Source organism: Ambystoma mexicanum, chromosome 2q (genome assembly GCF_040938575.1).
Source record: "Ambystoma mexicanum isolate Mex_15411 chromosome 2q, UKY_AmexF1_1, whole genome shotgun sequence".
Taxonomy (NCBI): Eukaryota; Metazoa; Chordata; class Amphibia; order Caudata; family Ambystomatidae; genus Ambystoma; species Ambystoma mexicanum.
Genome location: NC_090924.1, coordinates 447633733 through 447651366, shown reverse-complemented (window position 1 = coordinate 447651366; position 17634 = coordinate 447633733). Strand labels below are relative to the sequence as shown.

Genomic DNA, 17634 nt, shown 5'->3' with positions numbered 1-17634 from the left:
CCAGCAATGAAACAATTCTCCCTTATTATTAGAAGACCATTTCTATGTTTTACACACAAAGTTATTTAAAGTTATGCACGAGTCTGCTATAATCTGGTGATGTTTAGCAATTAAATGGTAAATCTATGGTATGCACATTACACATCTTCATAGTTTGCTTTACTGTGCTTCTGTACTTTATTTGATTTATTTTTGACGTGGATGCTATTCAATGCCTGGGCTTTGCCAGCTCTCAGTAGAGTGGGGTTGTTCTTCTGTTGTGACGCATTGTTAGCCACGTACACAATAGACATTGTCATTACTGTTCTTATAGTTGTCATATTGCCAGATCTTAGAGATACCGCTCTATTTCATGCATACCGTGTACCGATGTCACTTCTAGTCAGTCATCTTCTTAATATTTTGGGTGGAGTCTTGGCTCGGGTGTTTCCATTCACTCTCTGCACTGATGTTCATCTTGCTGGTAGCGTGTCTTGTCTTCACTGCCCTTTGCAAAGTGTTATTTACGTAGGACATTCATTTTTAGTGGGCATTTTATATAGTGCCCACATTTCAGCTTCAAAGGACATCACAGGAAGTCAGTGGCTGTGGCATTAACTCTCAAGAACGATGGCTCGCACTTCTCTTTGGTTGTATTACTTTGAACAGCAGCCCATATTCCTCAATCCCCAGCCCCTCATGTAAGGCTTTCTTTCTCTCTGTCACTTGCCTTTTATTGCGGAAATTGCTTGTCACCTGTGAGCCAATTTCTTTCACCAATGCTGTCATTTGTTTAAGAACCTAGCTCACACCTGATTATACAGGTGGAAGGGACATAATCCCAGAAGAATGGGATTAGGGAGTAGAGGAGTGGAGTGTAAAAGAATATAAACTGTTGCAGTCTAGACTCAGATAACAAGGGTTTTAATGACATCTCTAGTGTGCTGAGCATGCTGGGTTGTGTTGGAGTTTGGGATCTCTATGCAGGAGAAGCTGGTCCTGGAATGCTCTTTTGAGGAGGTGCAGGAACGTAGTTTCCTTCTTATGCAGGGAGAGCATTCCGGAGTTTTGGGTACTGCGAGGGAAAAAGTAACGAATCTGGAGGTAACAGTCAAAGATTTAATCATTGAGATTGACTAGTATTAGTTTGTTGTTGAGGAGAGGGGCAGTCAGACGCATAACTAATTGTCCAACTCCAGGCCTCCAGAGTCGAAACAGGTCAGATTTCAGGATATCTCTCATTGATATGCATGGGAAATATTTGCATACAATGGGCCTCATTCCGACCCTGGCGTTAACCAAGGCGCTATTAGCGCCTTGGTTGACGCTGTTATCTCTCAGACTCCGCCATGGTGAATGGCGGAATTACCGCCCCATTCCAAGGTTGGCGGGGTCGGTAATTCCCCATTCACCATGGGCCCTTCCCCATTCCCATTTTTGCCCCATAGGGCTCAATGGGAATGGGGAAGGTGCTAATTACGGCACCGTAAATTACGGTGCCGTAATTAGCTCCAAGGTCCCTTTGCGGGTTGGTTTTTTAACGCCTGCAAAAAGCAGGTGTTAAATTCCAACCCGCAAAGGGAACTCAGAATAGGGCGGTAATGGTTTAACGGCACCGGTCTCGTTACCGGTGACCGTTAACCCTTACCGCCCGACTCGGAATGAGGCCCAATGATTCTAAATGTATGGAAATTCATCACATGAGTATTAATGAGTGATATCCTGAAAATCCGTCAGGTTTGCTCCCGGCAAGGCTAAAGTTGGACACCCCTGAATGGTTTGGGCATGGTAGGCTGAGTTGACATCATGGATTGGGTTCAATATGGCTCAGTACAGGAGCCTGTTGTGTACTGTGAATCATGGTTTGTGATGCCAGAAGAAGGAGCTGGGGTGGCTCTTGGGAGGCTGAGTGATGTACAGATGGCAACAGTGAAAATGTTCCTCCCAATGAAGGAAGGAACAATGAGGGGGACCAGTGAGTATCCTGCTGCTCGAGTCTCGTTTCCCGCGGAGCACACTATTAAGCAATATGGTTTTTCCCACAGCATTTGATAATGTAGCGTAAATGCATATTGGTTGTGGGAAGATTTACAGCCAGGGGGGATTTCAGATGCCCTACCGAAGGTTGTAATCACCCAGTGTTCTGACTCTTGGGTTCAAGAGTGGGTTAAAACAGGTTTGTGTGCTCACTACCTTATTTCTAAATCCATCTGATCTCCCTGCATTTCTGGAAGCAATGGAAGTACTATCAAGGCTCTATGTTGCTATCACATCAGTATGAGATGGGACAACGGCATCACAGTTGTGATAATGGTCTCAGGTCAAAAGACCTTTTTTAAAAAGACCGGGAAAAAAAACGATTTATATACACTGCTCTGTGAATGCACAGAGCCGTCTTTCTAAATCGAACTGTCAGACCCTGCTACACAAACAAGTGCGCGCAGGGGCTGAAAGACACAGCAGGACACGGAAGCGGCCATGAGGGAGAACCGGTAAGTGGCTATGTGTGTGTGTGTGTGTGTTTTTTGTGCGTTTTGGGGGGTGGGGAGGCTGTTGGGAGGGGAGGTAGACAGCAGGGCCTAGGGAAGGGGGTTTAGGGGGTGAAACCATCCGATTTGAACTGAATCCGGGAAGAGGGGGTGGGGTGAACAAATGTCATTATTTTGATTTTTGCAGGCTGCCTAAAATTGGCCGGAAAAAATCGATCTTTTGGTTAGGCAACCTACAAAAATCGAAATAATGACATAGAACCGTGATAATTGGTGGGAGTGAATAAATGCACATAATGATGACTCTGGTTACTATGGAATGTGGTCTGATACAGGATTAAATTTTTTTTTCACCAGGCAAAATTGCCTGGTTCAATAGCAATTTCTGGGATTGTGTCTTAATTTATTTGTAAATGCAGCACTTTTACTGCCTTCCTAGTAATCCCTGCTCACCTAATCATGCTGTTTTTCCTCAACAAGGCGCTGAATTGCTGCAGGTAATATATTAATACAAATGTTACAACGATAAGCCCTCTGGTATATCTTTTTTTTAACTAAAACACAAAAGTGATGGCAATACAATGTGCTTAGGTCCTGGGCCAGCTGCATGATATCAATCTTTCTATAAACTAATGTAAGAGCATCATGGAACAGGCTTAAAACCTATTAAACGTATGTGTTGGACTGGGATTTTGCTAAATACTTGAGATATTTCTACGCAAAGGCTGTCGGGATGGACAGTGTCAAATGGCTGTCAAATTGGATCTCTGGTATCTGGCTACGAGGTAGGAGTGATTTGAGGTATGGAGTGGTTGTTGGTGGCATAGATGTGATCTTTGATTTGACTGTGCTCAGCATTAGGAAGGGCAGGTTCACTGAAAGCAAAATCAGGTGAGGCAATTGGTCAATTGCTCTACCATCATGTGGTATTGGGGAGGAGAAGCAGATGATACTGTGGGTGTCATCAGCAAAGAGCTAGATAAAGTAAACTTAAATGAGAATATGATGTCAGTGAATGTGGTGATAAAAAGAGAAAGATGAGGCACAGTATCATCCTAAAAGGAGCATTCAGCTAAATAGGAGACAACCCCGATACTGTGCCTGCGATTCACGCAGTAGACACAGTTGATGGTGCGATGCTTTGTTCAGCAGTAGCAAAGGTATCAGATGTCCATAAGGATAAGTATCTAGGGTGTATGGAGGAGAGTTTGTGTGCTGAACTGTGTTGAGTAGTCGGGTAATGTGTGAGTTGTACCTCAGGAGAGTGCAACCTTCATTGGACAGGTCTAATTACGCAGGTCAAGTTTTCCCATAGAACTAGAAAAGGGCAATATTGGAAAATCCTATAAGAGTGTGTGTGAGCACTGGCATCATTGGTCTCTGAGAGCAGCACTAATGAACAGCCGCACAACAAGGACATAGGCGATTAATATGGATTTCAGCATTTGTATTTGGGTGGGTTTTAGTACTATTTAATGCATTTTGACAAAGAAAGGTGGATCACAGCCTCTTCTAAAGAGATGTATTTGCAACAGCAATAGGAACATGTAATGTTGTATTGATTTAGCATTAGGAGTCGGATGGAACACCCCAAGCCTATCATCAACCCTTAGCAATAGCAGAAAAGGGGAGACCAAAGGCTTAAACACTGTCCTGAAGAGAAGGATGAAGAGATCAAATAGGCTCACTGTTTTCTCAATGGTTAAGTGAAAATAATATTGAAAACATTTCAAGAGGTTTTTCATTGGAAAGGTGAAAGAAAACTGGAAGTTAGGTAAAATCTGGGGAGGGCAAGTCTTTTGGGCATACTGAAATCCAGTAGGTGGAGAAAAATATAGAATGGGCAAAAAAGCTTTTTTTTTGTCAGTCAGTGGAAGTTATAATTTATGAAATATGCACACCTCAGACATTAGTCGTAGGCTGTGCTTTTGTGGGTGTGTATAGCCTTGTTCTTAACGCAATGAAACTGGTCGTAGCAGAATATTTTATTTTTTTAAGATCACTCGTTATAGCTATGCAGATGGAGGCCTTAAGGCTAGAGCAAAGGTCAAGATCTATAGGGGTTATGCTAGCTCTTTGTCTCTGAACCTATTGGGGAACAAATATAGCAGCAATTGTCTACCAGGACACAGCTGGAGATTTCTGACAATGGAAAAGGTGGACACTTTACTGTGGTTAAAACACTTAGTGTTGAAATTAGGAGACTGTCTCCAGGAGGCTGTTGAGTCAGTGATGATGAGGTTGCACATGAAGTGTAAGGCGCTCATGGGCAGGCAAGCAAGCATATGTTAATCCTGGTATGCCCTCTACCCCTGCATCTCCTGTATTTGAAGTTGAGACTGGTCTGCATGGCAGAGGCAGTTTATATGAGTAAGTACCTGGATGGCAGAGGGCAGGAGGGACTGCAGTGTAGATGAGATCAACTCACACAAGACATTTGCCCATTTTTTCTTTTTTGGCCTAGTTAAAAGTTGTTTTACAAATAATGTCTCCTAGCTATACTTTGGCAATTAGGAGTGATGGTGGTCCGAGTGGCACTTGAGTTGATTATTTCTACGGTTTCCACACGTAGCCAGCTGAAAGTGGCGGAGAACCTGTGGATGACATGGGAGACTCTAAAGAAGGGTCATGGTTGGAGCCTGATGTGCACTTTCTAATGATGGAGGGTGGAAGTTATGTGTTGGGCGTTCTGAAGCGTTGGTTGTGTAAACGATATGAGTCTGATGATGTCAGGTGGACATTGGTTGTGTTTGGCAATGGGGATTGGGTGTGTGAGGATGCCCCCTCCCTTGGTCAATAAACACTGGGAAAAATACACGGCCAACTTGATGATGGCCATCCTAGGAAATGGAGGTGGGCAAAGGGTATGTTTATCTCTTAATGTTTCTGGAGTAGTTGCTGCTATATTCACCCTCAGCACAGCTTATCTAAGTATAATTTGAGTGAAATTAAGCTACAGACCTTAGTGGAAGAAGAAGCGTCGACGCACAGTCTACCAGAGGGAATGTGAAGAGGGCGGAAAGTGCTATACTTAGATGTGATTTCAATTAATTTAAAAGTTTTTCAATAGAGGGATTATGGTTCAGCCAAATTTGTAGTATGCATTTCAAATGTTTTTGTCTGTAAATGTATCCATTGTGATGGTTAACTAACAATAAAGTAAAATGATGATACACAGTTGCGTTACATTCTGACTATATTTCAGTTAATAGAAGAATCAGTCATTGACCATATGCTTGTGGAAGCTCAGGGATCTGTCTGGATGTCATCTATGGGTTTGTCCTCGTACTTACATAGATCATCCAGGCCGCGTATCGCTCAGCGAGGTTGTACAGCACAGAGGGTTCATTCAGATGGGTCATTATGACCATGTCTTCAATCTTGTCGTACTTGGGAGGATTCTGAGGGTAGACCTGAGTGTCTTTGACTGTTACAGTCTGTAAAAAAAAAAACAAAGACAGACAAGTGAGATCTGGAGCCTGCACATTCTGGTGGGTGAACTTATTTCTGTTATTGTTCATGTGATATGCTTCTTACCCGTCCATCATTGGTCTTGACGGTGACTTTGCCACCCTCTCGGGCCGTGATCATTCCCTTTACAAAGAGTTCTTTTTCATCATCCACGTAACAGCTGTTCTTGGCATCAAAGGGCTTGTTCTGGGCTTCCAGACGTTCCTTGTCAGACTTACGCAGGTACTGCGCAGCCTCCCCAAAGACCGCCATTTCTGAGTCCCCCATCGCTGCCGACTGTTACTAGACAAAGTAGAAACAAGAGTTGTGTCATTTAAAAACATAATAATACATTCCATTTTAAGCATAAAGTCAGTGTGTAGCTCGAATTGACCATTGCGGTTTCCAAGTGTAGTTTTTCCATAAATTGCATTCTGCTACTAGGCAGATTATCGTATTTCTAATTGCTGTGATCATTTCTGGAGCAGACTGAAACATCTGGCTTCAGGTTTTGGAGCCTTTCACCTCTAGATTAAGGGTTCAAATGTGAATCAAATCAGCCGTGATCAAAGTGTGTTAAATGTCAGTGGGTGGGCAGGTGTCCATGTCACTAAATGTCTAGCACATGTAGCAGTGATTGGCATTTTAAAGACAGGTAAAGGATGGACTGAGCGTGAAGTCTGCATGCCCACACTGTGTTTTTTCGTCTAGAGAATCAAACAGTTGCCTAGGAATGTGCAGGTATATGGCAAATGTATGGTAGCACAGGGGCTGATTTGCTAAGCATGTGTACAAACAGGCATTTTGGGGAAAATAAACGTGCACTCTTATGCAGCTTGCACACATTTAGGAAAGGCACAGGTATGATTCCATGCCTCCTGTTAGGGGAATGAGGAAATTCTATTGTTATTTATTTAAAATGCACATCACTTCTCTGGCCTGCCATGTGCAGAGCTACCGTTTATCCCCACCCCCCCCCCCGTCCCCAAAAGGGGCCTGTAACCTTGGACTCGCCAGACCATCCAGATTACAACTCCCATGATCCCTCACTGCTGACTGTGCTTGCCAGGGCTGATGGAGTTGCAGTCTAAAACATGTGGAGAGCCACAGCTTGCAGGCTCCCGTTGTACACTTTGTCGCTTCATGGCCCATGACTGAACCACCTTAAGTTAGTAAACCAATTGCGTGTCCGCTGTAGCCCCTTCCAGGAGGGAGCACCCGTGCAGCCTGTGAATTGCTCAGCCATCACCTCTCACCTGCTCTGTAAACACAAGACATGCTTGTAGGGAATAACATACTCAGATCTCCACCCACGATACTTCATGGTACCAGTACATATATCTTCACTTTTTATTTAGGTATAATCAAGGATCAACACACACAGTTACTCGAATATGACAGGGGCAAGCAAGGGAGCATTCATCAAGACTTTCAGCCTAAATCCTCCCTTTATATATCCCCTCCTCAAAATCAGTCATGTATGCATTACATTGGGTGTTCAAAGGCTAAGAAAGGAAAGACCATGTTATGGTAAAAAACAGAGGTACATATATTTCGACCCTAACCTGCATTTGGTGATTTAGTCTTTTTTGTGGAAGTGATCTCTCTCCAGATTCATTGGGACCAACTCCACATCTGGCAGTACCTTAAACCTGGGGCTTTGTGAGCGATCCAATGAACGTCGACTGATTTGATGGAAACCGAGTAATACAAAGAGGGTCCCCAGATGCCAGCAGAATCAAATGGATTGCTCTGGACTTGTGTGGGGAGTGTCTCGGGCTTTCAGTACAGAAAGCCTGGAAGGTGTCCAAAGTCTGTGTTAAGTCCTGGTGACAGGGGTGGGCGGCGAGAGGGGCTGGGCGAAACTGGCCTTCTCTGTCATCCTGTGAGCACAATGCCTACGCCATGTGTCTTCAGCTAAACTTTCTTTCACCTTTTCTTTTAGTCAGTGAGAATAAGCCTTACCTCACAACGCCGCTCCGATAAAGAAACAAGCTTCGCTGCTGGAGACCCTGGGGAGAGAAGCAGTGTTAATAACTGTAAGTCAGTGACACTGGCATGGCCCACAAATACCAAAATACTGTTCTGCTTTGCTCGAGTTAATGAAGTGCGTAACCGTTTCTATGTGTAGCTAAAGTGAGTCAGTGGGTGAGTGAGTGAGCATAAAGGTACAGTAAGTGCAATTGAGTGTGCGTCGGCTCTTAAAAAAATGCTGCTTCTGCGGTCACTGTACATGCAACTTAATGAGTATAAGTTATCCAGCAGAGTTTCCACACTTACCAAAATATGAAGCTTCTCTACTGGGACCTCATCCCTTCTTATATAGGAGTTTCATCTGCTGATGCTGCACACGTGCCCCTCCACTCATGGCAGTAGGGCACGCCCAGTACATCTGGAAACCCAATGCTTCTGTATCTGCAAATATATCTAAAAATACTTGGTCTAATTAAGAATGCTCATTGGTGCCAAGTGGCCGCCAGCAGCTATCAGATTTACGATTCAGAAATAATGGAGAGAGCAGCACGGTCAGACGGGGGCATAACATGTTCTTAGCCACCAAAGAAAAGGAGGTCCTTATTCGCAAATGGCAGCTCATTCTTTTCATGACAGACTGGGTAGTGCAAGCAGGGGAGTTTTTTTGAAATGTAAAATGACTTGCAAATAGTGCATTTTAAAGAATATTTATTCAGTTAGACTGGTCAAAGCTGCCATGTTCACTGTGAGGTAACCCATCAAATTGGGCCATTCTGGCCAGAAAAGTGTGCCACGTTGACCAAAATAACTGATCCACATTAGCTTGATGGGCCTGCACTTGGGGTAGGGCCCTACTGCTCTATTGGCCAGTTCGAACCTGGCTGAGTGGGAAGTCCATCTGAGTTTACAATGGTTAAATATGACGTGATATTTACTCACTGAGCTTCTTTCATCAATCATAAGGTTGGGATGTTTGTGACAGTCCTGTCATGTAAATCTGAATATGCAAAGAGAATATGAACTAAACGGCTGGTCCTATAAAATGCTGCCACAACTTAAGAGCTCTTTATATATTGCACATTGTGCCTAGGTTAAAAGATGTGATATTTTTATGTCAAACCCTAACTGTGAAGGTAAACACTCATAGCACACACAACTTCCAAAGCATGGCACTCGTGTGCCACACTTAGTACAGTTATATTTCTATGACAAATACAACCTTGTGATGTATGCCTCTATTTATAAATACCTTTGCACCTGCATATGTGCCGCCTTTTGCCCTTCGGAGTTGCACTCTGCAGTGCCTGGCATGCTGGCATGCCAGGTAGCATTTACTTTTGATTGTGACCGCCCCTTGCCATGCTTGCATGGTAGCGACACTCAGCATGTCGGAGAGCGTTTCATTGTAATTTGTGAACACCACTTACCATGCAAGCATCTATTTCATTCTGTGTTCCCTGTTAGCCCCTCTTAGCCCCATGTTGCCACAAAAATGCCTCGCATAAATCACACAAACAACATCCAAATCAAACTCCAACACAGCGCCTCCACTAAAACAACACATTTCATACACCTGCATTGTTCTCAACTGCCACTCTCCTCCTACTCACACACACATGAAATGAATCAGATATACTCTTCCTTACAGAAACATGTCTCAAACCCCTCAACACACCTATTATCCCTGACATGCTTCCCCTGCACTTTCTCATCCACCACAGAGGCAGCACACAAACAATGTGGTGGCATTACCATCATATATAAAGACATACTCAGACTGAGTAATCCCACACACACCCCATGTTCATCCTTTGAAGTACTCTCTCTCTCTCTCACTTGTTCACTCCACCTTTCTCCACTTCATTTATTGCCCTCCTACACACAATTCCAACTTCCACACCGACTGCACTGACTTCACTACTAACAACCACATCTACAACATCTACCTTGGTGACTTCAAACTCAGTAGTTCCCTTTCAGACACCAATCTCATACTGAAGACTATTTTCACTCCGCTCACCCCACAACACCTCAAACAACTCATCACCTATACCATACACATTGCTGGCAACATCCTGGACTTTTTAATCGCAAGCAAAAATCATGTCTCCATGGACAATCAAATCTGGGTATCGTGGTCTGACCACTTTGTTATCCACTTCACGCTCACACTACCACACACAATCCCATCACCTGCCACATATCCCCTTTACCCCCAGCCAGACAGACAAACCAAGCACAATACAGACAAGCTTTAGCACCACTGCCCGCCTCCTCACACGCACATCCCTCTATCCTACTCCACGAATATAACACAATCATCACACAGACACTCAAAAAATTGCACCCCTCAAATTGCAAAAGCCCCACAACAACCACAAACCATGATGCAACTGTTCCCTTCTCTCTATAAAGTAGGAAGCCAAATGGCTAGAAAGAGCCTGGCAAAAGAACTCATGACCCTCAACCAGGACACCCCTCAGACACTGTCACAACAAACCCAAACCACCATGTGCAATGCCAGAGCCACCCATTACCTCCAAGAACTCCAGTCTGCCACCAATTGTACCCAAACTCTATTCAACATCATTACGTTCCTATCTAAACCACCATCCACACCTTCCACACCCATATCCACTGCAGTATGCAACACTCTCATCAACTACTTCAACTCCAAAATACAACACATCAGGACATCCCTCCCCTCAGCTCTCGCACTCACACCCCCACTCCCAAACATTCCAGACACATGGGACACCTTCCATCCCATCAACAATGACATCCCCATCATCCTCACTGTCAAAATAAACCTGCACACTTCCTGGATGATGTATGCCAACCTAAAGCTTCATCCAATTGCATCAGCACCCTAACTCCCCACCTGCTAAACATCATCAAATCCTTTCTCTCACATAGTGCTATCCCCACTGTACTCAATATGGTACAAATCGCACCCCTCCTCAAAAAACCATCCCTCGCCCCACGTCCCCCGGAAAACTACTGCCTCATTACTATCCTACCATACCTCGCCAGAATCACGGAACGCTTCGTAACTACCCAACTGCAACAACACATCACCATAAACAACCTACTCAACCACTTCCAATATGGCTTTTAACCTGGATACAGCACTGAAACCATTATGCTTCACACCCTCAATGACCTCCATAGCATCACAAAGGACACCCAGCACCAATCATACTCTTTGACATCTCTGCAGCCTTCAACACTCTCAGGCACCATACTTGACTGGTTCACCTTCTTTCTCACTGACAGGGCACACTTTGTCTCCATACCCCTTATTGATTAGACCTCATCTCTGTCAAGTATGTGGCCCCACAAGGCTACTCCCTGTCTCCAATCCTCTTCAACCTATATGTTGAATCCCTTGGACCGACTGTTAGAAAACACAACACACATCTCCACCAATATGCAGATGACACACAAATATAGTCCCAAATATCATCCCCTTCACAACTCCACATCCTCAAAGCATGTCTCTCCACCATCACCAACAGGATGACAACCCACTTCCTCAAACTCAACCCTTTCAAAACAGAATACTATTTTTTTAAACTTTTTAAATTTAAAATGATTTAGTTTGATTGCAAACTTTACATTATACATCATTAAAGCCATAAGTAAAACAAACTTATTTTCCTTGTATATTTCCTTCCAAAAAGGAGAAAATCATTACAAATTATTGAGGGTTAATCAAGGGCTGCTTTGTAATACGTCTCTATAACCTTGTATCCTTCTCCTTTTGTTAGAGTTCTCCCAAGTTCTATCTTATCATTGTGTTAGTTTCCTGGTAGTCATAATTGATTGCCAAAATTGTATTACTCTATACGTAAGGGCCTTGTTCTTCCCACGGAGTATATATGCCCATCGTTCAATACAGTCCACCTGTCTGGCTTTTTGTGGAAGCATCTTTGCAAATATTTGTCTTTTCTCCATCATTGCTGGACATTCCATGATGAGATGAAAACGTGTTTTTCTTTTGTCTTGATGATTGCAGAATTTACAGAAAGCTTCTTCTGCTGTCAGTTGCTTTGTAGACATGAGATATTCACGCATAGGGAGAATGTTTAATCTTAATCTTAGGAACGTATCCCTCATATGTTGATCCGGGAATAGTATTAAATATTGAGGCAGTTGGTTCAGCGCTCTTACTTCAATAGTTGAATGGATATCTATATGGTACAGGGCTTTTTTTGTAGAGTGTTAATCCAATCAATTCGTTGGATTTTAGTCTTTACTTTAAGTGGGCGATTAATTAACGTTTCAGTGGTTGCTTCGACATTCCACATTAGTTGTATGCATGAGTTTTTCCAAATATTTATCACATCATCATTTATTGTTTTTGGCTTATCACGCAGGATGTCAATTGCAGGAATAATATCATCTAGACATTTTTTCCTGTATAGGTCTAGATGTTTCCAATTGACTACTGATTCTAGAGATTGTACAGCTAGTTCATATCTGATTCGAGGCATTGGGTAGGATGCCGGTAATGAGAGTATTTTTCTCCACAAAATGGCTTCTATTTGGTTCCAAATTTGTCAGGGTGTGGTTAGCATTGTTTTTCTCCCATATGTCAAAATGGCTATCACTTTTTGGCGGTAGAATGTCATCACAGGTTTCAAAGAAAATTTCCCATATTTTTTATGAATTGCCAATCCTTGTCGGTTTAACGAAAGAGACTTGGGTTTTAGATGTTCCGACCATCCTGTTTCATTTTCGGATTGGGTCAACCAGACACCTAGATATTTAACTGATTTTACAGGAACAAGTTTTTCCCCATTGATAAATATAGCCAAGGGTTTGTTCTTAGGGTTTTGGCGTTGCTTCAAAGCCATCGTCTGTGTTTTTTTAATGTTAATTTTTAGCTTATTCAGTTCAGTATATTGCACTAAGTCTGTCAATCTCTTCTGGAGCCCAACTTGCGTCTTATCAAAAAGAACAATGTCATCCGCATATAATAGGTATGGAATTGCAGTCGCTTTCAAATTTGGTGGATAGGCAGATATCATTGCTTGGCTCTTTCCCAGGTCTGATGTATATAGGATAAATAGCGTAGCGGCCAAAGGGCAGCCCTTCTTGAAGCCATTAATTGTTGAAATTATTGATGACATTGCGCCCTCTTGTGATAACCTCACCCGGATTGAAGTTTGAGTGTAGAGAGCTTTTCCATGCTGCCAATTTTTACCATAACGTCTGGCAGTTTACTGTATCAAAAGACATTTGTAGGTCTACAAAAATCGCATATGTGGAGATTTTTTTCCTCAAAGCTTCATGTTTTAAGGTGTTTAGAATTATTACATTCACATTTGTGCCCACATTCTTCGTAAAACCAGTTTGTCGTGGATCGAAGCATCCATTCTTAGGAGCCCAGTTAGTTAGACGCTTTAGAAGGAAGCCTGCAAATATTTTGCCCAATGGGTCCAAAAGGGTTATTGGGTGGCAATTCAAGGGTAAATTCCTATTCCCTTGTTTGTATATTGGGATTAGTGTTGCTGTTTTCCAGGTCTTTGGCAGCAAGGCTAGATCATTGATGGTAGTAAATATTTGCAGGCAGATGTATATGTCAGCCCGTAGTTCTGGGTTCTTTTTGATGACCGCATTACTAAGGCTATCAGGGCCTGTGACACTTGAGCCATTTAAATGTAAAATATGGTTCAGGATTTCATTGTGGTCCCAGGTTAAATACCAAGATGTTGGGGATTCCAGATGCTCTTTTTCAATTCTGCCATTTTGTTTTCCATACAGATTTGAGAAATATGCCACCCACTCATCCTCGATGACGCCAGCGATCAATCGATCAATTTGGTTTCCTTTGTCGTTGATTAAATTGCATAAATCTCTGGTATTTCTTTGAGATAGCGCTTTGAGAATATTTTCAGCATCGTTTTGTAGAATCTGTGCTTGATAATTGCTAACCCAATTTCTATATTGTTGTTTCAGATGTTTTATTGTTAATGTTCGTTTCTGTGGGCTCAGATTTGAGGTAGCTTTCGTTTTCATTCTTAATTCTTTTTCCCTTTTAACAATCTGGATGTTATACACATGGGCATGTTTCATTCTTTGTTTCTGTATTCCTCCGTTGATAGACTTAAAGGGGATTAATAACCATTCGTAATCCACTTTGTCTCTGTCTGACAGTTTTGTGTTGAGAAGAGCTTCCTTTTCAGTTCTTACCTGTGAGTTGGTTATATGCACTCTGTTAAGACCATTATTTAGTTGTAGTCGTGGCAATTGCTGAATTTGAGCTCGCTCATAAGCGACTTCCCATTGCATCATGACTTTATGGTGATTATTCGATTGCAATGGAAGCACTAATAACATTTGGATTTTCGTTCTCATGGTATCAGAGATGTAAATATAGTCCAAAAGTGTGGTCGTACCATCACCCTCCCACGTTGGTGTAATTGGTGATTCTTCTGTGAACAGCCCGTTGGTGAGTAACATGTCACGCTTGTCCATTTCCTTTGCCCATAATTGGGCTTTCAGTTCCAATTTTCCTGCAGGAATGTTCGTTCCATCTGCGTTGAATAACTGTATGTTTAAGTCGCTGCATACTATTACGTCAATCTGTCTGTATTTTAACTGCAGAGCATCAACATTTGATAGCACTACTATGTTGATGAATGTCATCTCAAGTATAGCAGCAGTGGACTTTTTTTCTTTTTGGTTTCCTGAGTATGCCGGACTTCATGTGTCTTCAATATTGGAGATAGCTCTAGTATGGTGATTTGTCTAAATGGATTAGGGTTATAAGATTCTAATATTCTTAAGTTCGTTTCTGCTTTAATGAATGTTAAAAGGCCTGCTGAAGGGCGGCCCTTTTATCTCAAAATCGCAGGATTCATCCTTGTTATAAAGCCATCACATATTGGTTGCTGTGCTATTCATGTCTCTTGTAGACATATCACATCAGAGGTTAATAAGTCTGAATTGCTATTGCTTTGCAACTATCCAGAGCAGGTGAGTGTTAGACCCGTTGCGCCCTCCATCCATCTGTGTTTTTTGGAAATTTGGCCATTTTGGTGGCCCCAGGCCCCCTCGAGCCCACATCCCCGTTTTCTGTGTTCCTCTTGCTCCCGCCCCCCCCAACATGCCCACCATCCCGATTGGTTCCCCATTGAGGTCATTACTGGCCACTCCAGGGCAGCCTTCTGCCCGGCAGCCCCTGCAGCTAAGGGCCCCAATGCAAAGGGCAACTACTACAGAGGCAACTCCAGAAAGTGTCTGCAGGTGTCTGCAGGTGAAGCCAATGAAACCAGCAGTGAACAGACACCAACAAAACTGTAAGTGTGGCATGGGTGGGGTGTAGAGCAATTACTCTACTCCAGAAATCCCCCGCCACTCTACCTTGCCTTTCCATAACGTAAATTGCCATATACTTACACCATGCACACGTAGAGAGATTTTCAACCACCAACCTAAATCTATTCATGGCTGGACTGTAAATGTTGTTCTGCATAACATACTAACATACTTTCCAGTGTTAACTAGTGCCACACTCAGAGAGAATGATTAAGATTAGCCAGCCTCTCATTCAGACAGGTGTAACAATGTTAGCATGCGACACACCTAGATGAAACTGTGATTGTTAACATGTGCCACACTTAGATGGAATCGTGATCACTAGCCTGCGTCACATCCAGATAGAAATGTGAATGTTAGCATGCACCACACTCAGATGGAATTTTTAACTTTAGCCTGCGTCACATCTAGATAGAAATGTGAATGTTAGCAGGTGCCAAAATTAAATGAAACTGTGAATGTTACCAAGTGCCACACTTAGATGGAGTCATCATCACTAGCCTGCCTCACACCTGGGTAAGTTACTGAAGATTGGCAAGCCCCACACTCAGACGGAACAGTGAATGATAGCAAACATCACACCTAGACATAATTCCAAGGACGGGCGTAAAACACCCCACGCCCAGCCAACGGACCCACTGGGCTGAGGTTGCCAACAGCACACCACTGCTCTCTTGCACTTTTCCAGCTTATTCCAACTAACTCACCCCCCTCCCCCTTCCCTTTCTCAGAGCCACCTGAGGACCGCACTGATGGTGATAGTCTGTGGTACAAATATCCTCTAACATTAACATTAACATGAGCCAAACTTAGATGCAATTGCAAATGGTAGCATGTGCCACTCTTAGATGGAATTGCGAACGATAGCACATGCCTCACTGAAATGGAATTGCAAATGGTAGCATCTGCCACACTTAGATGGAATTCTGAACAGTAGCATGTGTCTCACCAGACAGAACTATGATTTTTAGCATATCCCTCACTTAGATAGAATTGCAAATGGTAGCATGCCCCACACTTAGATGGAATTGCAAATGGTAGCATGTGACACCCTTAGATCGAATTGGAAATGGTAGCATGCGCCACACTTGGATGGAATTGTGAAGGACAGCATGTGCCTCATCTAGATAGAATTATGACTTGTAGCATATCCCTTGCTTAGTTGGAATTGTGAATAATAGCATATGCCACACTTAGATGGAATTTTGAATGATAGCATGTGCCTCATCTAGATAGAATTATGACTTGTAGCTTAGTTGGAATTGTGAATAATAGCATATGCCATACTTAGATGGAATTTTGAATGAGAGCATGTGCCATACTTAGAGGGAATTGTGACTGATAGCATGTGCCACACTTAGATGGAATTGTGAATGATAGCATGTTCCACACTTAGATGGAATTGCAAATGGTAGCATGTGCCACTTTTAGATAGAATTAGGATTGGTAGCATATCTATCACTTAGATGGAATTGTAAATGGTAGCATGTGCCACACTTAGATTGAATTACGATTGGTAGCATATCCCTCCCCTGGATAGAATTGTAAATGATAACATGTCCCACAAGTAGATGGAAGTGTGAATGATAGCTTGTCCCACACTTAGATAGAATTGTAAATGATAGCATGTGCAAAACTTAGATGGAACGCTGAATGATGACATGTGCCACACTTAGATGGAATTGCGAAAGATAGCATGTCCCACATGTAGATGGAATTGCAAATGGTAGCACGTGCCACACTTAGATTGAATTACTATTGGTATCATATCCCTCACTTGGATAGAATTATAAATGATAATGTGTCCCACAAGTAGATGGAACTGTGAAAGATAGCATGTGCCACACTTAGATGGAATTGTGAATGGTAGTGTGTCCCACACTTAGGTAGAATTTTAAATTATAGCCTGTGCAACATTTAGATGGAATTGTGAATGACAACATGTGCCACAAGTAGATGGAATTGCGAAAGATAGCATGTGCCATACTTAGATGGAATTGTGAATGATAGCATGTGCCACACTTAGATGGAACTGTGAATAGGTGCATGTGCCACACTTAGATTGAATTACGATTGGTAGCATATCCCTCACTTGGATAGAATTGTAAATGATAACGTGTACTACCAGTAGATGGAATTGTGAATGATAGCATGTGCCACACTTAGATGGAACTATGAATGATAGCATGTGCCACACTTAGATGGAGTTGTAAATGGTAGCATGTGCTGCACTTGGATGGAGTTGCAAATGGCGGCATGTGCCACGCTTGGATGAAATTGCGTACATTGGCCCAAGTTGGTTCTAGATAGAACTGCAAATGTTTGCATGACTCACACTTATCCTTAGATAGAAATGTGAATGTAAACATTAACATGCCACCCTGTATCACTGTGTAGCCTGCTTTCCTGTTCCCCC

General features: G+C 42.7%; 1 protein-coding gene across 2 annotated transcripts in view; it reads right to left on the bottom strand.

The window, feature by feature from the left end:
• Positions 1–7949, bottom strand: part of LOC138569501 (myosin-1B-like) — a 148780-nt gene extending 140831 nt beyond the window's left edge. Inside the window, exons 1-3 of one of the 2 annotated variants that reach the window (XM_069647533.1) lie at positions 7884–7949; positions 6006–6221; positions 5762–5905 (exon numbers count right to left, since the gene is read on the bottom strand). In XM_069647533.1, coding sequence (XP_069503634.1) covers positions 5762–5905; positions 6006–6206 — 345 coding nt within the window. In that variant the 5' untranslated portion in view covers positions 6207–6221; positions 7884–7949. The remainder of the gene's footprint in view (positions 1–5761; positions 5906–6005; positions 6222–7883) is intronic. The other variant, XM_069647532.1, reaches the window with a different exon arrangement.
• Positions 7950–17634: the final 9685 nt, after the last annotated feature.